The following is a 24,517-nucleotide window of genomic DNA, read 5'->3' on the forward strand; positions in this document are numbered from 1 at the left end:
TGACATGTTCTTTATACCCCTGGGCGTGTGGGCTCTTCCGTATGCTTAAAACCCCTGGACACCACTCTTCTGGAGAACTGACACTTATCTTTCAGGACCTAGCTCACTCCCCTGCTCTCTGTAGGCCTATGCAGAGGACTAGCTGGGGTGAAGCCCATACCAAGCTTCCCAGCACACATGCGCAGTACTGCTGTCTTCCTTCCACACCTCTCTCCATATGGTACAGGACCTGTTTGGTTCTGCCTGCCCAGGAGACTCTGAGCTCCTTTAGGACACCGTACTCATCTCTCTTTCTCTGATGTGTTGTGCTCCATGTTCAGCCAGGCTTTGTGTGTCTTGACAGAGCTAAAGATGAATGGGCAGGGCTGGGTACAGTGGCTCATGCCTGTATGTAATCCCAGTATTTTAGGAGTCTGAGAAGGCAGGATCTCTTGAGCCCAGGTGTTTGAGACCAGCCGGGACAATATAGTGAGACTCTGTTTCTACAAATAATAAAGAAAAATTAGGCCAGGTGCGGTGGCTCACGCCTGTAATCCCAGCACTTTGGGGGGCCAAGGTGGTCGAATCATTGAGGTCAGGAGTTTGAGACCAGCCTGGCCAACATGGTGAAACCTCATCTCCACTAAAAATACAAAAATTAGCTGGGCATGATGGTGGGCGCCTGTAATCCCAGCTACTTGGGAGGCTGAGGCATGAGAATCACTTGAGGCTGGGAGGCAGAGGTTGCAGTGAGCCAGGATTGCGCCACTGCACTCCAGCCTGGGCAACAAAACGAGATTCTACCTCAAAAAAAAAAAAAAAAAGAAAAATCAGCTGCGCATGGTGGCATGTACGAATGGTCCCAGCTACTCGGGAAGCCGAAGCAGGAGGAGTGCCTGAGCCCAGGAGGTCCAGGCTGCAGTGAGCTATGATCGTGCCACTGTACCACAGCCTGGGTGACAGCGGGACCTCGTCTCAAAAATAAAACAAAACAAAGGCCAATGGGCAGAAGAACAGGGTGGGAACTGGGAGGTGTGAGAACTAGTGCTTTGTTTGGTTCTACCACAAATTCACTTATGATCTTGGGGGAGTCATTTAATTTTTCTGGGTCCCAGTTTCTTAATCTATAAAAGAAAGAATTTGAATAAAAGGAACTTTCAGCTCTATATGTGTCTCTGACCCAGATGCTATTTCTTCATTACTGTAATTAGAAAAGAGTCCAGTGAATTAACAACTGCCCTCTTTAGCATTAACTGTGATTCAATTTTTTTTTTTTTTTTTTCTGGCTACATTTAAAAGCTGTATCTGAAAGAGAAAGAACTGTTACTAGTTAAAAAAAAGTTTAACATGATATCTTGGCCAGAAGTAAACTAACTTCTAATAGTTGTGAGAATATGAAATACTCTAACAAACAATACAATGTGAAGAATTTAACTTAGGCTGTTTAAAGATTTATAAAGTTTTAGAAACTGGGACAAAGCAATAATTAGCTGTGCCTCAAGGGACCCAGAGTTGCCTTCTCTTAAGACTAACATGGAATTACATACCTGGTCTACTGGCTACTGGTACTGCAGTGGTAAAAAACACCTTCTCAACTTTAGATGCTTGCTGCTGAAAAAAGAAAAAGAAATCCCATTTATAGCCACTGTAATATGGCAGATCCCCAGGGACCTGAAGCCTCCCAATTGTAATGGTCATCCAAAACGATAGAAAACCCTCAGTGTTCGGGGATTTCTGTACTGAGTGGTGTTTTGTTTGTGCTCTGATATGAGGTCACTGCACTGTTTGACATTCAGTGCCAACAATGTAGCTAGCTTTATACCCTACTAGCTGGCTGGCTCCCGGCTGCCTAATCCAGTGGGTTCTATATCCAAAGGCTCCTCCTCCTCCAAGGTTGTTTTTCTCAAGCAGATTGTCTTCTTAGAGGGAACCAAGGGCTAGCTTTCCTTCAGGCTCTCCACCTTCCCTGGTGCCCCCTCCAATACTTCTAAGAAAGCTGGAAAGTTCTTTTTTTCCCCTCAGGGATTAAGCTGCATGCCAATGACAGGCTAAGGCTTCCTCTCAAAGGCAGACAGCCTGTAAAGGTCTTGTGCTGTAAGGTCTATAGCATAGTTCAAGGGTGGGCCCTGGATTCGGCCACACTTGGATTCAAGTCCAAGCTCTGCCACTTACTACCTGATTATGTCAGGCATGTGATTTAACTTCTTAGAGTCTTGTTTCCCCACCTTTAAAAACAGGGATAACTGCTATGGATGGAATATCTGTCCCCTCCAAAACTCATGTTGAAAGTTAACGCCCACTGTGGCGGTACTGAGAGGCTGAGTGTTGTAAGAGATGACTGGGTCATGAATGAATTCATTCATTCATGGATTAATGGGGTATAATGGGAGTGGGAGTGGTGGCTTTATAAGAAGAGTAAGAGGCTGGGCGCGGTGGCTCAAGCCTGTAATCCCAGCACTTTGGGAGGCCGAGGCGGGTGGATCACGAGGTCGAGAGATCGAGACCATCCTGGTCAACATGGCGAAACCCCGTCTCTACTAAAAATACAAAAAATTAGCTGGGCATGGTGGCGCGTGCATGTAATCCGAGTTACTCAGGAAGCTGAGGCAGAAGAATTGCCTGAACCCAGGAGGCGGAAGTTGCGGTGAGCTGAGATCGCGCCATTGCACTCCAGCCTGGGTAACAAGAGCAAAACTCCGTCTCAAAAAAAAAAAAAAAAAAGAAGAGTAAGAGAAGCAGGCTGTAGTGGTATATGCCTATCTTCCAGGCATATCTGGAAGACTGTGGGAGAATCCCTTGAGCTCAGGAGTTTCAAGGCCAGCCCAGCCTCGGCAACATAGTGAGACTCTTTCTCTTAAAAATAAAAATAAAAAATAAGGCTGAGCACTGTGGCTCATGCCTTTAATCCCAGTACTTTGGGAGGCAGAGACGGGCGGATCATAAGGTCAGGAGATCGAAACCATCCTGGCCAACATGGTAAAACCCCGTCTCTACTAAAAATACAAAAATTAGCCAGGTAAGGTGGCATGAACCTGTAGTCCCAGCTACTCGGGAGGCTGAGACAGGAGAATCACTCGAATCTGGGAGGCGGAGGTTGCAGTGAGCTGAGTGCAATGCGCCACTGTACTCCAGCCTGGGTGACAGAGCGAGATTCTGTCTCAAAAAAAAAAAAGAGAGAGGCCTGAGCTAGGATGTTCGACCCCTCGCCATGTGATGCCCTGTGCTACCTCAGGACTCTGCACAGGGTCCACAACAGCAGGGCAGCCCTCCAGATGTGGCCCCTTAACTTTGGACTTCTCAGCCTCCATAACTGTAATAAATGTCTTTTCTTTATAAATTACCCAGTTTGGGGCATTCTGTTATAAACAGAAAATGGACCAAGACAATAACCAAAAACCTTTTCAAAGTCCCCTGTAAGTATGAAATGAGACAATGCCCATAGGACACTTGGCACATGGTGAACATTCAGTAAACATTCATTATGTATCATTACTAAGTAGGACTATAAACCCATGCCCAGCAAATCACTATTGTATACTTCCTGTTACATTGGCCAAAAGGTTTCTACTTTTTTGAAGACTTATCTTGAGACAGTCTTTTATCTCTTTAATCAGGAAATTAAAAAGTGCCTCTAAGATGAGTCTGGGAGCAAAGTGAAAGCTTCTGGCTAAGTTATAGCAAATGACACTATAAAATAATAATGGAGGCTGGGTGCGGTGGCTCGCGCCTGTAATTCCGGCACTTTGGGAACCAAGGCGGGGAGGGGGGCGGGGTGCAGATCACCTGAGGTCAGGAGTTCAAGACCAGCCTGGCCAATATGGTGAAACCCCATCTTTACTAAAAATAGAAAAATTAGCTAGGCGAGGTGGTGCATGCCTGAAGTCTTAGCTACTCGGGAGGCTGAGGGAGGAGAATAGCTTGAACCCAGGAGGTGGAGTTTGCAGTGAGCTGAGATCGCACTACTGCACTCCAGCTGGGGCAAAACAGAGAGACTCTTGACTTAAAAAAAAAAAAAAAAAGGAGAAGTGAGACCCATATTTAAATACTTGAAAAGAAGACGGACGACTTATTTCATTCACCACCCCAGGAGAGGGCCAGAGAAAACAATGAAAATCACATGGAGGCAGTCTGGGTCCCAATACTGGAAAGCCCTTTCCAATCACTCCAGCTATCTAGAAATGGAAATAGGCTCTCTCTAGAGGGGGCTGGCACCCTAGTTCTGGAATTTGAGTGTTCTCCCTATTGAGCTCAAAATCGCCTTTCCAGTTTGTCTGATAGTAGCATATATTCACCTCTAGATTCTCCAACCTAGTACATACTTTTCTCCTTCTAATTCCTACCCATATCTCAAGGTTCACCTGACCTGTATGGCCACCCAACAAATCATTAGCATCTGAACCCCTCAATGGAGTGGCCAAGAGCCACCAACTCTGGGATCAATCTGCTTATGCTTCAGGCCCAGCTTTGCCAATGTGAGCTGTGTGAACTCCAGCCAGTCACTTACCCTCTCTGGACCTCTGCTCTCCACTGGGAAAATTAGACCTAACTCCTAGGATTGTTGTAATATGTTAAAATGTGCTTTGTGTGACATATAGACCTGCAGCTATACAGTGATAGCAGAAATATCAGTGGTTGCTAGGGGAGGGGGAAGAGGTAGAAGGGATGAATAAGTGAAGCACAAGGAATTTTTAGGGAAGTGAAACTATTCTGGATATTATATGGTAGATACATGACATTATACATTTGTCAAAGCCAGTAGAACTGTATAGCACAAAGAATGGACCCTAATGTAAACTATGGACTTTAGATAATAATAATGTATCAATACTGGTTTATCAGTTGTAACCAATGTACTACATTGTTACAAGATGTTAGTAATGGGGAAAAAAATAAGATGATAGAAAAAACAACAATAATAATAGGGTAGGGCTGTGCATGGTGGCTCACGCCTATAGTCCCAGCACTTTGGGAGACTGAGGCAGGCAGATTGCTTGTGTCCAGGAGTTCAAGACCAGCATGGGCAACATGGCGAAACCACACCTCTACAGAAAAGTACAAAAAAATTAGCCAGGCATTGTGTTGAGTGCCTGTAGTCCCAGTTAGGAGGCTGAGGTAAGAGAATGGCTTGAGCTCAAGAGGCAGAGGTTGTAGTGAGCTGAGATCGCACCACTACACTGGGTGACAGAGCTAGATTCTGCCTCAAAATATATATAATAATAATTGGGGAAACAGGGGATGGGGAAAGGGTTTATGGATACTCTATGTACCATCTGTTCAACAAAATCCCCTAAAAAAGTAATCTAAAAATAATGTACATACGTAATCACTGACACATTGCAGATCCTCAGTTTTTAAAAAATATGTAGCACAGTAAGTCCTTATGCATAGTAAGGACTCAATAAATAACAGCTGTTGATGTTCTTAAAATGACCATTATTAGTATTTGGTACTTTGCCTACTGGTAATGTTAACTTTCTTTTTGGCATTTTTAGCCCCTTTAACTAGAATATCTATTTTTATAAAAAAGAAATCATGTTTTTTCTCTTTTCTATATCCTCCAGATATTCAGTGTGGTGTCTGGTAAATATTAGGCGTTCTAAGTTGTGACACTGGCCTTTCTGGGACAATTCTTCACCATGAAGAATTAATTGAATGACCAAGTCATTTCCCTAGTCATCAAGACCAAGCAAGTACTTCCTCAGAAAGTGATTCTATGGTGGGCTGTGGGAGCACAGATTACTTCTCTGACTTGGCCACTGCTGTCCAGTGCCATCTGACTGAGTCACATCAGCCTGACTCTGCCTTGAAGACAACCTTTTTCTGGAATATTCTGGGGTGTCTGGAGTTTGCTGACTGCTTTTTTATACTAGATGATGTGATTGGATTGCAGTATCAGTAGGAATACATTTGTTCGAGTGCCTCCTGCTAGATTTAAAGACTGTTTCTCTGGCTCCTTATTGTAGGTGCTCATGACAGCATTTCCTACTTTTATACCACTTGATTATGTGGAAAATGACTAAAAGAATTACAGGTTTCAGGGTGGATATGATAGGAATCTTCCTTTTTGAAGTAAAAGCTTCTGAACATGTCACCTATATAAATATGCTTCATCCTACTAGGGAAATTTATACATAATACTTACAATTTGTTCTTGGGTTTGTGGCGAACTGGTGGCACCATTTAATATCCATTGTAAGTTCTGTTCTCCCATGACTAGACTGGACTGCAGGATAGCTGTGCTGGGAGTCGGGGTGATGGTTATTGTGGGATTAGTTAGGACAGAGTTGGCACCCAGGGGCAGAGTCTGGACCATGGCTGGCAGGGGCTCAGTAGTACTTTGTGGTGGGGCTGGTGCTGCCAAAGCTGATGCCACTGCCGCTGCTGATGCAGAAGCCCCAGCAACAACAGAAAGTCCTGGTACGATGGGCTGTGGTGCCTGGGGGTGCGGAAGAAACTCTTGATGATTAGCAGCAAACTGTGTGCTGTGGGGAACAGGCACTTCTGTAGGTTGTAAGAGAGCAGGGGGGTTGCCGAATGCAGCTTGCTGGGAGCCAGGTCCTAGGGAGGGAGCAGACGAAGGAGCAGACGGAGCTGAGGCAGGTAGTAGAGTCTGGGGTGGCTCGGAGAGGCCAGGCTGCAGTACAAGTGGAAGAGATAAAGATGCTGAATTTCCTGTGGATGGCGGAACATCACTGATTGACTCTGCATCACCATTAAAACTTTCAATCAAGGAAGCTGGCAAGAAAAAGAAATAGAAATACATACATATATATATATCCCAAGCCTTTTATGAGCCACAAAAACAGTCATTACGGGCTAAACAAAAGACAGCTGAAGTTCACTGAGCTGATTCCTTCATAGTTAGCAGGCTGGCTTTCTGTCATTTTCAATTAGTGACACTTCTGGTCAAAGAATCATGTTTCAGCAACAACCTCACTTTTTTTTTTTTTTTTCTATTTTTTGTGTTTTGACTTCATAGACAACCTCACTTTCTAGATGTAAAGACCTAGTATAGCTCTAACCATTTAAAAAAGTGTCTTACGGCTTTTCTGGAAAAAAGACTAGAGACATCCTTTTTTTGGCATGACTAGTGAATATACTTTCTGACTACTGGGAAATTTTACAGACAAAGTTTCATCAAACACAGTATGAGCTATGCATCTGAAGCATGGTTTGTGGGTCCTGTCCACTCATAGCGTATCACATCAGAAGAAAGAGCTCACAAGGCTGGGCAGGCATGGTGGCTCACGCCTATAGTCTTAAAACTTTGGGAGGCTGAGGCAGGTGGATCACCTAAGCTCAGGAGACTGAAAGCAGCCTGGGCAACATGGCAAAACTCCATCTCTACTAAAAATACAAAAAAAAAAAAAAAAAAAAAAAATTAACTGCGTGTGGTGGCATATGTCTATGGTCCCAGCTACTTGGGAGGCTGAGGTGGGAGGATCACTTAAGCATGGAGGTGGAGGTTGCAGTGATCACACCACTGCACTCCCACCTGGGTGACAAAGTGAAATGCTGTTTCAAAAAAAAAAAAAAAAAGCAGAAGAAAGAGCTCACAGCTCCTCCCATTTTGTTTTTTACACCCAACAACAGATTCTGGGAAAGGAGACTCTCTTCTTCAGGACTGAGGGAAGTAAGGGAAAAGATGGAATTAAACTGAAAGACCCAAACTTTTCTGACCCTTCATAGAAAGCTCACCCCATTTAAGCTAACTAGAATATCTCATTGTGCCTGTGACTCACTGTGTCAACAAGTGCTGAGATGTGAGTAGAAAGAGTCTGTGTGGAATATACATTCTTCTCAGCACCACATCACACCTACTCTAAAATTGACCACATAATTGGAAGTAAATCACTCCTCACAGCAAATGCAAAAGAACAAAAATGATAATAAACAGTCTCTCAGACCACAGTGCAATCGAGTTAGAACTCAGAATTGAGAAACTAACTCAGAACCACACAGCTTCATGGAAACTGAACAACTGGCTCTTGAATGTTGACTGGATAAACAATGAAATGAAGGAAGAAATAAAGATGTTCTTCAAAACCAACGAGAACAAAGACACAACATACCAGAATCTCTGGGACACATTTAAAGCAGTCTCTAGAGGAAAATATATAGCAATAAGTGCCCACATGAGAAGCAAGGACAGATCTAAAATTGACACCCTATCTTCAAAATTAAAAGAGCTAGAGGAGCAAGATCAAAAAAACTCAAAACCTAGCAGAAGACAAGAAATAACTAAGATCAGAGCAGAACTGAAGGCAATAGAGACACAAAAAACCCTTCAAAAAATCAATAAATCCAGGAGCTGGTTTTTCAAAAAGATCAACAAAATAGACCACTAGCCAGATTAATAAAAAAGAAAAGAGAGAATAACCAAATAGATGCAATAAAAAACAATAAAGGGGATATCACCACAGATTCCACAGAAATTCAAACCATCATCAGAGATTATTACAAACAACTCTATGCACATACACTAGTAAACCTGGAAGAAATGGATAAATTCCTGGACACTTGCCTCCTCCCAAGCCTAAACCAGGAAGAAGTTGAAACCCTGAATAGACCAGTAACAAGGTCTGAAGTTGAGGCAGCAATTAAGAGCCTACCACCCAAAAAAAGCCCAGGTCCAGATGGGTTCACAGCCAAATTCTACCAGACATACAAAGAGGAGCTGGTAACCATTCCTTCTGAAACTATTCCAAATAATCCAAAGAGAGGGAATCCTTCCCAAATCATTTTATGAGACCAACATCATCCTGATACCAAAACCTGGCAGAGACTCAACAAGAAAAGAAAACTTCAGGCCAATATCCATGATGAACATAGATGCAAAAATCTTCAATAAAATACTGGCAAGCCGACTGCAACAGCACATCAAAAAGCTTATCCACCATGATCAAGTAGGATTCATCCCAGGGATGCAAGGCTGGTTCAACATACCCAAGTCTATAAATGTAATTCACCACATAAACAGAACCAAAGACAAAAACCACAGGATTATCTCAATTGATGCAGAGAAGGCCTTTGACAAAATTCAACAGCCCTTTATGCTAAAAACCCTCACTAAACTAGGTATTGATGGAACGTATCTCAAAATAATAAAAGCTATTTATGACAAACCAACAGCCAATATCATACTGAATGGGCAAAAACTGGAAGCATTCCCTTTGAAATCTGGCACTAGACAAGGATGCCCTCTCTCACCACTCCTATTCAACATAGCATTGGAAGTTCTAGACAGAGCAATCAGGCAAGAAAAAGAAATAAAGGGTATTCAAATAGGAAAGGAGGAAGGCAAATTGTCTCTATTTGCAGACGACATGATTGTGTATCTAGAAGACCCCATCGTCTCAGCCCAAAACCTCCTGAAACTGATAAGCAACTTCAGCAAAGTCTCAGGATACAAAATCAATGTGCAAAAATCACAAGCATTCCTATACACCAATAACAGACTTAAAGAGAGCCAAATCAAGAATGAACTGTCAATCACAATTGCTACAAAGAGAATAAAATGCAGAGAAGGCCTTTGACAAAATTCAACAGCCTTGTGTTTCTTGTTAGGAATACAGCTAACAAGGAACATAAAAGACCTCTTCAAGGAGAACTACAAGCCACTGCTCAACGAAATAAGAGAGGACACAAACAGATGGAGAAACATTCCATGTTCATGGTTAGGAAGAACCAATATCGTGAAAATGGCCATACTGCCCAAAGTAATTTACAGATTCAATGCTATCCCTATCAAGCTACCAATGACCTTCTTCACAGAACTGGAAAAAAAGCACCTTAAACTTCATATGGAACCAAAAGAGAGCCCGCATAGCCAAGTCAATTCTAAGCAAAAAGAACAAAGCGGGAGGCATCATACTACTGGACTTCAAACTATACTACAAGGCTACGGTAATCAAAACAGCATGGTACTGGTACCAAAACAGAGATATAGACCAATGGAACAGAACAGAGGCCTTGGAGGCAACACATCTACAACCATCCGATCTTTGACAAACCTGACAAAAACAAGCAATGGGGAAAGGATTCCCTGTTTAATAAATGGTGTTGGGAAAACTGGCTAGCCATGTGCAGAAAGCAGAAACTGGACCCCTTCCTGACACCTTACACTAAAATTAACTCCAGATGGATTAAAGACTTAAACGTAAGACCTAACACCATAAAAACCCTAGAAGAAAATCTAGGCAAAACCATTCAGAATATAGCCGTAGGCAAGGACTTCATGACCAAAAGCATTGGCAACAAAAGCAACAATAGACAAATGGGACCTAATCCAACTCCACAGCTTCTGCACGGCAAAAGAAACAGTCATTAGAGTGAATCGGCAACCAACAGAATGGGAAAAAATTTTTGCAGTTTACCCATCTGACAAAGGGCTGATACCCAGAATTTACAAAGAACTAAAACAGATTTACAAGAAAAAAACAAACAAGCCCATTCAAAAGTGGGCGAAGGACATGAACAGACATTTTACAAAAGAAGACATACATGAGGCCAACAAACATGAAAAATGCTCATCATCACTGGTCATTAGAGAAATGCAAATCAAAACACATTGAGATACCATCTCACGCCAGTTAGAATGGCGATCGTTAAAAAATCTGGAGACAACAAAGGCTGGAGAGGATGTGGAGAAATAGGAACACTTTTACACTGTTGGTGGGAGTGTAAATTAGTTCAACCATTGTGAAGACAGTGTGGCGATTCCTCAAGGACCTAGAAATAGAAATTCCATTTGACCCAGCAATCCCGTTACTGGGTATATATCCAAAGAATTATAAATCCTTCTACCATAAGGACACATGCACACGAATGTTCATTGCAGCACAGTTTACAATAGCAAAGACCTGGAACCAACCCAAATGCCCATCAATGACAGACTGGACAGGGAAAATGTGGCACATATACACCATGGAATACTATGCAGCCATCAAAAACGATGAGTTCATGTCCTTTGTAGGGACATGGATGAACCTGGAAACCATCATTCTCAGCAAACTGTCTCAAGAGCAGAAAATCAAACACCACATGTTCTCACTCATAAGTGGGTGTTGAACAATGAGAACACATGGACACAGGGAGGGGAGCATCACACACTGGGGTCTGTTGGGGGGAAATAGGGGAGGGACAGCGGGGGGTGGGGAGTTGGGGAGAAATAACATGGGGAGAAATGCCAGATATAGGTGAAGGGGAGGAAGGCAGCAAATCAGACTGCCACGTGTGTACCTATGCAACAATCTTGCATGTTCTTCACATGTACCCCAAAACCTAAAATGCAATAAAAAATAAATAAATAAATAAATAAATTTAAAAAAAGAAAGAAAGAAAGAAAAAAAGAGTCTGCATGACAAACCTGTCTGTTGAGGATCTTCCTGAATTGCTGTATCATCTGAATTCTGGAACACTGATTCAAAGATAATTGCTGGTGAAATTGTGCTGAGGTCCTGGCCCTGTATCTGACGGCGAGAGACAAAGATGTGAGATTGGCCAGTCCTTTTTTTTTTTTTTTTTTTTTTTTTTTTTTGAGACAGAGTTTCACTCTTATTGCCCAGGCTGGAGTACAATGGTGCAATCTTGGCTCACAGCAACCGCCTCCCAAGTGCAAGCAAATTCTCCTGCCTCAGCCTCCCAAGTAGGTAGGATTACAGGCACCCACCACCACATCCAGCTAATTTTTGTATTTTTAATAGAGACAGGGTTTCACCACGTTGGTCAGGCTAGTCTTGAACTCCTGAACCCGTGATCTGCCCACCTCAGCCTCCCAAAGTGCTGGGATTACAGGCGTAAGCCACCGCGCCCAGCCAGATTGGCCATCTTGAGACAATTCTTCACCATGAGAGAACACATTCAAAGCAGCAGAACTAGAATGAAAATCTTTTGATAGGCATCTTGTTTCTATCTTTTGCTATTTAAAATAACACATACTTCCTTAAGCCTCAGACACTGAAGATTTGGGTCCTCCAATACTTGATCTTTATTTATTTATTTATTTATAAAGAAAGAATGTCACTATGTTCCTCAGGCTGGTCTTGAACTCCTGGGCTCAAGCAATACACTCAACCTCAGCCTTCTAAAATGTTAGGATTACAGGCATGAGCCACCATGCCCAGCCCCTCACATACTTTAAAAGAAGAATTAGCACGCTGACTTGCCAGTTGACCGCCTGTTTTTTGTAAAGTTTTATTTCAAAACAGGCCGCACATCCATTTACATATTATCTGTGCTACTTTTGCTACAATGGCAGAGTTGACTAGTTGTGACATGTGATCAACAATGCTGAAAATATTTACTGTGTGGCTCGTTACCAAAAAAACATTGCTGATTTCTGATCTAAAAGACCAAATCCTACAGTAAAAAATGAGATTATATAATATTCATTACCCTGCAACTTCCTTTCCTCATGTAATAACATTGTGAATATCTTTTATAATACCTACAATATGCTAATATGTATGCATGGTAATAAATCAAACAAGACAACAAAATATAAAGATAGCTTTATATTTAATAAAAGGTCAGAGGCATTAAAAACAAAAAGGTAAAACGTGAGGGGGGTAAACCCAACACAATGCCCTGAGGGCCTGTCTGCCCACCACCGCTAATTAAAATGAACACTCTTCACTTTAGTTCAGGAAAGGTGAAACACTACAGTTCTTCCAGCCATGGTCAGCCTCCAATCCACCTCCATCCCCACAGTCCATAGGCCAAGGGTGGGAAGGGCAACTGCCTACACAGTCCAGACAAGGAACAGAAATACGTGAAGCAAGGGAGTTGGGTTGTGACATACTGGAGAGAATGCATGCCGGTCACCTACAGGGCTTCAGTCGAATGCTGCCATGGGACTATGCAGGACAGGGATTATCAGAACTCAAGTAAGTGACAAAATTTTGATTTTCTTGTTTTTGAGACAGGCTTTCTTTACTGTACTGCCCACGCTGGAGTGCAGTGGTGTGATCATAGCTCTCTGCAGCCTCAAACTCCCGAGCTCAAGCAATCTTCTCACCTCAGCCTCCAAGTAGCTGGGACCACAGGTATAGGCCACTACATTTGGATAATATTTTAATTTTTCGGGAGAGATGCGGTCTCACCATGTTGTCCAGGCTGGTCTTGAACTCCTGGGCTCAAAGGATCCTCCCACCCCAGCCTCCCAAAGTGCTAGGATTATAGGTGTGAGCCACCCCATCAGACCCAGAAATCTTAATTTTTACATGAAATCTACCAACTTGTATATAAAAGCGAGTGCAGCTGACCCTTGAATGACATGCATTTGAATTGCACAAGTGGACTTATACTTGGATTTTTTTTCCACTTCTGCCACCCCTGAGACAGCAAGACCAGCCCCTCTCTTCCTTTTCCTTGGCCTGCTCAACGTGAAGATGATGAGGATGAATACCTTTACAATGATCTACTTCCACTTAATAAATAGTAAATTTATTTTCTCTTCCTTGTGATTTTCTTAACATTTTCTTTTTCCTAGCTTACTTTAAGAATGCAATATATAATATATATCATTCAAAATACCTGTTAATCTAAACTGTTCTATGTTATCAGTAAGGCTTCCAGTCACAGTAGGCTAAGGCTATTGCTAGCTCAGTTTTGGAGAGTCAAGTTATACTAGGATTTGCTTGTACAGGGGAGGTACGGATGTGGGGGGTGGGCAGCACTCCTAGCCCGTGTTGTTCAAGGGTCACATGCAATTGAAAATAATTTAAACACACCTGTATACACCAAACTAAAACCTATTTTTCAGGGCAGGTCTTGCCCTAATGCCAATTTACGATTTAAGGTCATTTTGCAACAACTCTGCTTTTAGGAGGGAGAACGCAGAAAAATCACTTTGGGACTGGGCAGAAGTGTGGCAATGAGTGAGGCTGTCCACCAATCTAGAAGTGCTCAAAGATTAAACTGCCAACTGGAGCCAAAAGAGAACAATTCTTCTTCTTCTTTTTTTTTTTTTTTTTTTTTTTGAGACAGGGTTTTAACTCTGTTACCCAGGCCGAAGTGCAATGGCGCAGTTAAGTCAATGCAACCTTGAACTCCTGGGCTCAAGATTCTCCCCTCAGCCTCCCGAGTAGCTGGGACTACACGCCCATGTCAACGTACCTGATTGTTTTTTAAGAATTATTTTTAGTAGAGATAGGTCCTGCTGTGTTGCCCAACCTGGTCTTTAACTCCTGATCTCAAGTGGTCCTCCCAAAGCACTAGGATTACAAGTATAAGCCACCACCACCAGCTGATAATTTTATGCTGAGTCTATCAGCTGAAGAAGGGGAAATTCAATTTTTTTTTTTTTTTTTTTTTTTTTTTTTTAGTTCAGCGATCCTGATTGCCAGTATGATAGAAGCTGAAGTTAGATATGAGGCTAGGCACAGTGGTTCACACCTGTAATCCCAGCACTTTTAGGAGGCCAAGGTGGGCAGATCACTTGACATCAGGAGTTCAAGACCAGCCTGGCCAACATGGTGAAACCCTGTCTCTACCCAAATACAAAAATTAGCCAAGCGTGGTGACATATGCCTATAATCCTAGCTACTCAAGAGGCTGAGGCAGGAGAATCACTTGAACCTGGGAGGCGGAGGTTGCAGCAAGCCTAGATTGTGCCACTGCACTCCAGACTCGGGGACAGAGCGAGACTCCATCTCCAAAAGAAAAAAAAAAAACAAAACACACAAAGTAAGAAATACATTTTATACTGTATATACTACATACATTCTTCCTATTATATTCATATCCATAAGTATAACTAAAACGAGTCTGTAAAACAGACTTTATCCTTACTATGTGCAACGTCCTCTGATTTTTTTCTTTTTTCTTTTTCTTTTTTTTTTTGAGAGGGAGTCGCCCTCTGTCCCCCAGGCTGCAGTGCAGTAGTGCAATCTCAGCTCACTGCAATCTCCGCCTCCCAGGTTCAAGTGATTCTCCTGCCTCAGCCTTCCAAGTAGCTGGGATTATAGACGCGAGCCACCATACCCAGCTAATGTTTGTATTTTTCGTAGAGATGGGGTTTCACCATGTTGGCCAGGCTGGTCTCGAGCTTCTGACCTCATGATCTGCCTGCCTCAGCCTCCCCAAGTGCTGAGATTACAGGCATGATCCACCTTGCCCAGCTCCAGCCAATTTTTTTTCTTTTTTTTTTTTTTTTTTTTTTTGAGACGGAGTTTTGCTCTTGTTACCCAGGCTGGAGTGCAATGGCGCGATCTCGGCTCACCGCAACCTCCGCCTCCTGGGTTCAGGCAATTCTCCTGCCTCAGCCTCCTGAGTAGCTGGGATTACAGGCACGTGCCACCACGCCCAGCTAGTTTTTTGTATTTTTAGTAGAGACGGGGTTTCACCATGTTGACCAGGATGGTCTCGATCTCTCGACCTCGTGATCCACCCGCCTCGGCCTCCCAAAGTGCTGGGATTACAGGCTTGAGCCACCGCGCCCGGCTTTTTTTTCTATTCTATTGATGTCTTTGAAATGCTGATTATAAACCACTATTTTAAAACCCAATAAAAAGGTGCAATCCAGTTTGAAAAATAGCTGACTAACAACTACTCTTGGGCATTAACTACCTCCTCTTAATTATTATTTTTGTTCTATCTGTTTATAAATCATTATAGGTAGTAACCCAATTAAAAAGGAATGAGCTATATTTATCAATGATATTAGGTTGGTACAAAAGTGATTGTGGTCTTTGCCATTACTTTCAATGGCAATTACTTTTGACCAACCTAATACCTCAATATTCGGAAGAAGAAAAGGAGTGGGCTTGTATGCTTCCAACACATATGTACAAAAATGTTCACAGCAGCACTATTCATAATGGCTCCAAACTAGAAAGTATCCAAATGTCCAACAGGCGAAAGAACAAATATTGGTATATTCATTTAGGGTATTGTGGTATATTCCCTAAGTATAATACTGTTCAACAGCAAGAATGAATGATCTATAACTATATGTAACAATATGGCTTAATTTCTTAAACATAATGTTATGAGAAAAAAGCCAGGCATAAACAAGTATATGATTCCAATCATAAAAGCAAAAACAAACAGGAAAAACTAATCTTAGTTGTTAGAAGTAGAAAAGTGGCTGTCTGCTGGGAGAAATCATAGCTTTTGGGAGTATGCAGTTGTGAGGGAGGAGCTCTGAGGTGCTGAGGATGTTCTTTTGTTTTGTTTTGAGATGGAGTTTCTATCTTGTTGCCCAGGCTGGAGAGCAATGGCACGATCTCAGCTCACTGCAACCTCTATCTCCCAGGTTCAAGTGATTCTCCTGCCTCGGCCTCCTGAGTAGCCCCCACTACCACACACGGCTAATTTTTGTATTTTTAGTAGAGACTGGGTTTTGCCATGTCAGCCAGGCTGATCTTGAACTCCTGACCTCAGTTGATCCGCCCACCTCGGCCTCCCAAATTGCTGGGATCACAGGCATGAGCCACCACACCCGGCTGGGAATGTTCTTTTTGATTGGGGTGCTGGTTACCTAAGTGTGATGAATTGTGATGATTCATCAAGCTGCACACATTTATAATACATGTACTTTTCTGGGTGTATATTGTACCTCAATAAAAAGCTTGTCAAGATTTTTTTAAAAGGAAAATGCTGAAGTCCCTGCCAAGCTTCAGGGCAAAAACACTGGGAGCTAAGTGGATAGGAACAACTTTCACAAGCAGAGAAGACAAGAACAGGCTGAGCTTTCCAGCAAGAAGAGGAGAATACAGGTAGCTGTCTGTGACCAGGATGGATCCTGGAGGTGTGCAGCCAAAAGACAGAGAGAAGGCCATTCCCTAGCACCTTCAACCCTCCTTTAACAAAAGATCTGAGCAAACCAAGTTCATTTCTAGGACATGCATTCACATGTGACTGCTCAGAAACCCATAACATCATTATCTCATATAAATTTACATTTGATGTTAGCAAGTCCTGATTCTCTTTCTTTTTCTTTTGAGACAGGGTCTTGCTCTATTGCCCAGGCTGGAATGCAGTGGTGTGATCATGGCTCACTCCGGGGCTCAAGCAATATTTTGCCTCAGCCTCCCAAACACCTGAGACCACAGATATGCACCACCACACCCAGCTAATATTTTATTTTTAGTAGAGATGAGGTCTCATTGTGTTGCCCAGACTGGTCTCAAACTCCTGGGCTCAAGCAATCCACCTGCCTCAGCTTCCCAAAGTGCTGGGATTACAGGCATGAGCTACTGCACATGCCCCTAATTTCTTTTTTCAAGGAGAGAAAAATGAATCCTATTGCTTCAAGGAATTGTGGCCTTAGTTTGAAAGGCTAAAATGAATTTCCATATCTGAAATAAATACTGGGTTCCAGGAACATAATCTATAATAAAACCCCAAGGGATAGTGCTTCTCTCTCTTGATTATAGAAATTGTGATAGAAAAGGCTTATTTATTTATTTTATTTATTATTATTTTTTTTTGAGATGGCGTTTTGCTCTTGTTGCCCAGGCTGGAGTGCAATGGCATGATCTCAGCTTACCGCAACCTGCAACCTCTGCCTCCCAGGTTCAAGCAGTTCTCCTGCTGCAGTCTCCCAAGTAGCTGGGATTACAGGCATGTGCCACCATGCCTGGCTAATTTTGTATTTTTAGTAGAGATGGAGTTTCTCCATGTTGGTCAGGCTGGTCTCAAACTCCCGACCTCAGGCGATCCACCCGCCTCAGCCTCCCAAGGTGCTGGGATTACAGGCATGAGCCACCGCACCCGGCTGGTTTCCCTTTTTTATAAGTACTTAATGTCTTCTTATACCAGAGTATTTTCTTTGTGACCCTAGGGCTCCAGAAAGCTCCTTACTCATATGTCATAGTCTTGGCCAGAGAAGAGACTCCTAAGCTATTTAACACAGTTACATGTAAAGGGATATTCTTCCCAGAAATCTTAAGCTGGGTACTTAGAGGGCATCTAGGCCACCCAGTGCAGAAATTTCTTTTATAACATTAGTTGTGAAATAGGAATATGTATAAAAATCATATGATGTACCCAATTACTCTTTTTCTCTTTGTTCTTTAGACTGATTCATTTCTATTGTTCGATCTTCAACTTAACTGACTCATTCTTCTTTCATTCCAGTCTGCTGTTAAGCCCCATCCAGTCAATTACTTCAGCTATATTTTTCTATTTTGGATTTCCATTTGGGACTTCTTTTACATTTATATTCCTCTGCTGAGATTTCCTATTTGTTAGATCATTATCAGCATATTCCTTTATGTCCTTAAGCATATAATAACTCTTAAAAATCCTTGTCCCATAAAAAATAAAAATAAAAATAATCCTTGTCTGTTAATTTTAACATTAGATAGGTCATCTTGGGGTCCATCTCCACAGATTACCTTTTCTCTTAAACGGCAATCATGTTTTCCTGTTTCTTCACCTGTTTACTAATTTGGGATTGCTCTGCACATTGCAAATGATATACTGTAGACACTCTGGATTCTGTTACACTTCTTGAAATAGTGCTGACTTGTTTGAATATTCCATTAACTTCATCTCCCTTGCAGTGGATGGAGCTGTGATCTTTGTGTAGTTCTTTTTAGGATTGGCTGGGCTGTCCCAACCCACATCCCGCACATCCATGGTTCAGGGGTCAGCCAGAGATTTGAAGAGAGTTTAAACCCCGAACTTGGGGCTCCCCCTTCCTGACTCTTTCCTTTCCATGCTACCGGCCTTCACTTTCCAGGTGCTGTGACCCTGAACTCTGTCCTCTGGTTATTCAAGCCAGTAAGACTGAGTTTTTATGAGTTTGACTGCCTCATTAGGTGCCAGCTGGGGCTTGCCCAAGGTGGATAAGCCATAAAACCTGCAAGCCTACCCGGTGCTTTTACTATCTTCTGAGCAATCCCTTCTTCCAAGGTTACCTCAGCCTGCTGTTGGTTGCTCACCAGTGCCTTCCCTTAGTTGCTTTCTATATTTTGTCTAGCATTTTTGGTGTTTTCTGCGGAAGAGTTGGTCTCATAAGAACAACTCTGCCACTACCAGAAGGAGAATTAGGCCTTGGAGTGCTTATATAAAAATGCAGGTTCAGACGCCACAGTCAGACTTGCTGACTCAGCAGGTTTGTGGGGAGGCCCAAGAACCTACAATTTTAGAAGTGCTGTAGTTGATTCCACTAATCACACATTGGAAAAAACAAAAACAAAACAAAACAAAACAAAACAAAACAAAACACTTTTTCACAGCATTCCTGAATCATTCAGTCTCTGTTCAAGTAATTCCCATCACATTTATTCATCGTGCACATAATCACAGATAATATACCCTATGCTATATTTATTTACCAGGAAAAATGACAACAAAAAACCCAAACTCAAAATTAGTGTTAGCAATACTGCAAAACTCTCACGTTCAACAAAGTGGAGGCTGCATAAGCTCAGACTCAATGCAGTGGTTTGTAAGGTGCATCATGGAGCCAATGGGAATGGCAGTAAAATTTCCTAACAGCTTGAATCAAAGCAATCAGATTAAGACAAAGTGGGTTTGTCCTTTAGCAGATAAAGGCCTGTATAAGAGGTTTCTTCAAAACACTAGTAAGTTTTAAAAGGGCAAATTTTCTCTCCCCATGGCATAAAACAAATAAAAAACAAAATTAAAATTAAAAAGGGAAAGGACCAAGCCAGGTGGGACAGACAGGGTTTGAGAAAGTCCAGAAACTAGAATCCTGGCTATGTCTTACAGTACTAGATGTTAAGTTCCTCAAGGACAAACTATACCAACTTTTTTACCACTATAAGCTCAGTACTGGCACAGTGCCTGGTCAATAAACAGTTGCTAAATGAGTAAAAATAGAAATTTTCTGGGGCCAGGAGGTTACTGAGTGAGTGACCTGGATCAAAAGGTAACAGGCATCAGAGAGAAAAGCCTCTCCTAATAGAACTCTTATCAGGAGAAGAAAAAAAAATCCTATACAGTCAGTAATTAAACACAGTTAAATCTAGAAAACATCAAAGACTGGCCTGCCTCAATTTTCCCACCAAAGGAGTGCTCAGTTCTTGCCCTTATTTTTCTAGCATAGATATTACAGTTACACTTACCATACTGGAATTTTCTCGCAATTCAGAATCTGTGGACAGAAGGCTCAAGTCACTCAGACAAAGTGAGTGATTTGTATCCTGTGAAAGAGAAAAAAGTCTAATTGAGTAACAAAAACCAGGATGTATAGTGGAATATCATGTAATAAAGCACTTGACTACAAAGTCCCTAATGTTCCACATGTCTACATGTGTTATCTGAAGAAGTATAAGCCAACCAAAGCAAGGACTAAGTGAATCAGTTAATTTTTAAAAATCCTGATATTCTTAGAAGAATCTGTTATGTTTCTTCATTTCTTAAAGGTGATTAATAAAGAGTTTTAACATTATTTCACGACTAAAGCTCCAGAGTAACAAACCTATAATAATGTGAAATTAATACTATCTGTATATTTGGTCTCATCATTTACAGTGATTTCACATGACCTCATTTGCCATTCATATAAACCTTGGCAGTATTATTCTATATCCCTATTTTTTAATTCTTTTTGTAACAAATTGCCACAAACTTACATTCCCATTTTAAATATAAGAAAACTGATGCTCAGACATTGGGAACAAAGTGCCCCAAAACACATAGCTAATTAGCAGAAGACAAATCCAGTGCTTCTGACTGAAAAGTCAATGTTCCTTCCATGACTATGTCTCCCACGTGGGCACTGAAGGGCTCCTTACTCAGAGTGGTGCTGGGGATTCAGTACTCAAATCCCACTACCCAAGCTAAGGGAACTCTGGATTCCCAGAATGCCAGTCCCAATGCACATTTTAGGTGGTGGCCCTAAATGCTCCTATTCATGCACACACTCAACAAACATTCATGATGCATCTACTATGTAACAGATGCTGTTCCAGGCCCAGGGATACAATAGTGAATCAACTGAAGTCCTTCCCTCAAAGAGCTTACGTTCTTGCGGAGAGACAGGACAAAAAAACAAATAAACATACAATTGAGAGGATAAGTGTTACAGAGAGTAAGGGGAGTAGGGAACTCTGGAGTAGGATTGCTCTTATTGGATGGTTAGGAAAGCCCTCTTAGGTAAGTGGCATTTGAGTAGAGAGTGAAGGAAAGAGGGTATGGGCTGTGCACATATCTGGGGAAGATGTTCCAAGCAGAGGGTATAGCAAGTATAAAGGCCTAGGGGCACGAGAGGGCACTCCTTGGTTCAAGAAACCACAAAGAGGACTATATGGCTGAAGTGAAAGGAAGAAAAAAGTAGGCTGGGTGCAGTGGCTCACACCTGTAATCCCAGCACTTTGGGAGGCCAAGGCAGATAGATCACTTGAGCTCAGGAGAGCAAGACTGGCCTAGGCAACATGGTGAAGACCCCATCTCTGCTAAAGATACAAAAAAAAATCTGAGTGTGGTGGCGCATGCCTGTGGTCCCAGCTATTCAGGAGGATCCCTGAGCCAGGGAGGTAGAGGTCACAGTGAGCAAAGACTGCACCACTGTACGCCAGCCTACGTGACCGAGCAAGACCCTGTTTCAAATAAAATAAAACAAAAATAAAAGAGAGATAGATGAGATCAGAGAAGCAACCAGGCCAGAAGGTGTAGGGCCCTGTAAACTACTATAAAGACTCTGACTTTTATTTCCATTGATACAAGAAGCTAGAAGCTACTGGAGGCCAGGTGGGGTGGCTCATGCCTGTAATCCCAGCATTTTGGGAGGCTGAGATGGGGGGCGGGCGTGGTGGTGGTGGTGGGGATCGGAGAGACTGCTTGGAGCTCATCTCTATGTTAAAATAATTTTCAAAAATCTATAAAAATAGGCTGGGCACAGTGGCTCACGCTTGTAATCCCAGCACTTTGGGAGGCTGAGGCAGGTGGATCATGAGGTCAAAAGATCGAGACCATCCTGGTCAACATGGTGAAACCCCGTCTCTACTAAAAATACAAAAAATTAGCTGGGCATGGTGGTGCGTGCCTGTAGTCCCAGCTACGCAGGAGGCTGAGGCAGGAGAATTGCCTGAACCCAGGAGGCAGAGGTTGCGGTGAGCTGAGATCGCGCCATTGCACTCCAGCCTGGGCAACAAGAGCGAAACTCTGTCTCAAAAAAAAAAAAAAAATCTATAAAAATAAGTAAAAATTTAGAAAGCTACTGGAGGGTTATGAGCAGAGGACAGATATTATCTGCTTTATGGTTCATAAAGATCGCTCTGGCTGACATATGTAGAACAGTGTGTTACAGAGCAGAGGCGGAAGAGGTCCTATGAACCCCATTTAACTGGTTATTGCAATAATCCAGGCAAAAAGACAATAGTAGACTAAACAAAATAATCAGAAGAAATGATCGGATTCTAGATAAATTATCAAGGGCGAGCTGGTAGACTTTGCTGGCAGATGTGGAGTGTGAGGGAAAAAAAGGACTCAAGAATGACTATAAGATTTTTGGCCTCTGCCACTAGAAAACCAGAGCTGCCATTTACCAAGATGAAAAAGGCTGCAGGAAGAACAGGTTTGGACATGGTAAGTTTGATAAGAGTAGATGGTATCTGGGTGGAGACGTTGAGTAGGTGGTTGAATAAGCAAGTCAAGACACTGATCTTGACCCTGACTTCTTCCTTCTCACTAATAGACACACAGAGAAGACATTTTAATCTTTGACCATGATACACAAACAACTGTTGATGATCTGTGGTACTCAGATCAAGAGACAAAAACACCACATACCTCTAATCCATTGTGTTGTGGAAGTGCACTGTATGAGTTTCCTTTGTTATCATGACCTTTCATGTGACTTTTGAGACTGTATTGAGTGCTGAATGTTTTCTCACAGCCATTACTGGGGCAGAAGAAGGGTCTTTCACCTGCAAGAATAACAAAGTAGTGTTAATTTACCATAAAGTCATTGAACTGGATTAAGAAATCTACTTTTCCCTAACAGAGGAAAGTAAGTATTATTAAGAGAGTTTGGGTAACAGTTGTTAAAAGTTGAATAAATTACATGTTAATCATCTCAGTCCTAAAACTCAAGGCAGAGCAAAGCACTGGGAATGGCTGCTGCTGGGAAGTTAAAAGAGAAGATTCATTTCTCACAAGTTGCTTTTTTAGAGTATCTCTGTATTGGTTTCATTTCTTTTTGAGACAGTCTCGTTTTGTCACCCAGGCTGTAATGCAGTGGCATGATCTCGGCTCAACCTCCGCCTCTTGGGTTCAAGTAATTCTCTGCCTCAGCCTCCCAAGTAGCTAGGATTACAGGGGCCCACCACCATGGCCGGCTAATTTTTTGTACTTTTAGTAGAGACAGGGTTTCACCATCTTAGCCAGGCTGGTCTTGAACTCCTGACCTTGTGATCTACCCACCTCGGCCTCCCAAAGTGCTGGGATTACAGGTGTGAGCCACCGCACCTGGCCGGTTTCATTTCTTAAGGCTGAATACTTGAGGTCCACCTCTGAAAGAAACTCAAACATTCCAGGTAAGGCTAAGCTAATTAGGCTCACCTGTATATATACAGGATATATATCTCTGTAAATTTACCTAGCTCTACAGGTCTCAATAGAAATACTGATAGATACAGGCTTGATGATGGTTAAAATAAAAAAATAAAAATTGGCCTAAACTCACCAGTATGTGTACGGACATGAGTTTTAAGGTGGTGGCTTGCTGCAAATGCTTTTCCACAGCCATCGTGATCGCACCTAAATTTGTTGTTTAAGGAAAGAGAAACAGGAGTCATTAGCTAATAGGCCTTTATTCTGAACATCTCTTACAAATACAAACTAAAACAAATATTCAGAACACTAGGATCAGATTGATGACACTGGTTTTAGAGACGGGAATGATGAGAGGTCCTTAAAAAAGTAAGGTGGTGTATCTGGGATCAGAGGGAACTGAGTGCCCAGGATAAATACTTCCTGTTCTACAGGTAAGGCCCACGCTGAGAGCCCTGACAACAGAAGTCTTTTGATGAATTACTTAACAGATCTCTATTGACAGTGACAGTCCATATGAAAAATTTACTGCCAATGGAACATTAGGAATATCAAGAGTGAGCAAAGTGGCTCTCGAATATGCACAGGGCTTGAAATATAAAAAATCAATCAGAAGACAGGCTCAAGTAACTTATCTATAATCTTGTGCGTTGAGATCTACTTCATTCTCTTTTACTGTCTTGATAACCAAAGCTAGAAGAAATCTTTCCCTCCTCAGAGCTCCTAAGGCATTTCTTCACATTTCTTTTATGCCACCTCTCATTTCCAATCTTATTTTACCTCCGTGGATACATCTGCTATGTGTTCTCCTAGAGTGTAAACTACTTGAGCACAGGATCCACGTAGCTCTTTCTGTAGTTCCAGCACACAGCAGACATTCCTTAATTACTTATATGAATGAATGCATTTTCTTATAAACCAAAATATTTTCTTTAAATAGAAAGCTTCTCTAAAGCATGTTCATTTTTAATTACATATAATCATCATCATGTCTAAAGTCTTACTGAATATTCAAAAAAACGCAGTTTTAATCATAAAAATAAATGCATGTGACTGGATAGAAATC

At 42.1% G+C, this 24,517-nt stretch overlaps 1 protein-coding gene across 1 annotated transcript in view; it reads right to left on the reverse strand.

Annotated features, from left to right (window-relative positions):
- Positions 1 to 24,517, reverse strand: part of MTF1 (metal regulatory transcription factor 1) — a 59,842-nt gene that overhangs the window by 6,465 nt on the left and 28,860 nt on the right. The window contains exons 5-10 of the mRNA XM_039473669.2: positions 23,585 to 23,658; positions 22,690 to 22,826; positions 20,022 to 20,099; positions 11,348 to 11,450; positions 6,122 to 6,714; positions 1,527 to 1,590 (exon numbers count right to left, since the gene is read on the reverse strand). Coding sequence (XP_039329603.1) covers positions 1,527 to 1,590; positions 6,122 to 6,714; positions 11,348 to 11,450; positions 20,022 to 20,099; positions 22,690 to 22,826; positions 23,585 to 23,658 — 1,049 coding nt within the window. The remainder of the gene's footprint in view (positions 1 to 1,526; positions 1,591 to 6,121; positions 6,715 to 11,347; positions 11,451 to 20,021; positions 20,100 to 22,689; positions 22,827 to 23,584; positions 23,659 to 24,517) is intronic.

This window comes from Saimiri boliviensis, chromosome 11, assembly GCF_048565385.1.
Source record: "Saimiri boliviensis isolate mSaiBol1 chromosome 11, mSaiBol1.pri, whole genome shotgun sequence".
In the NCBI taxonomy this organism is placed as follows: domain Eukaryota; kingdom Metazoa; phylum Chordata; class Mammalia; order Primates; family Cebidae; genus Saimiri; species Saimiri boliviensis.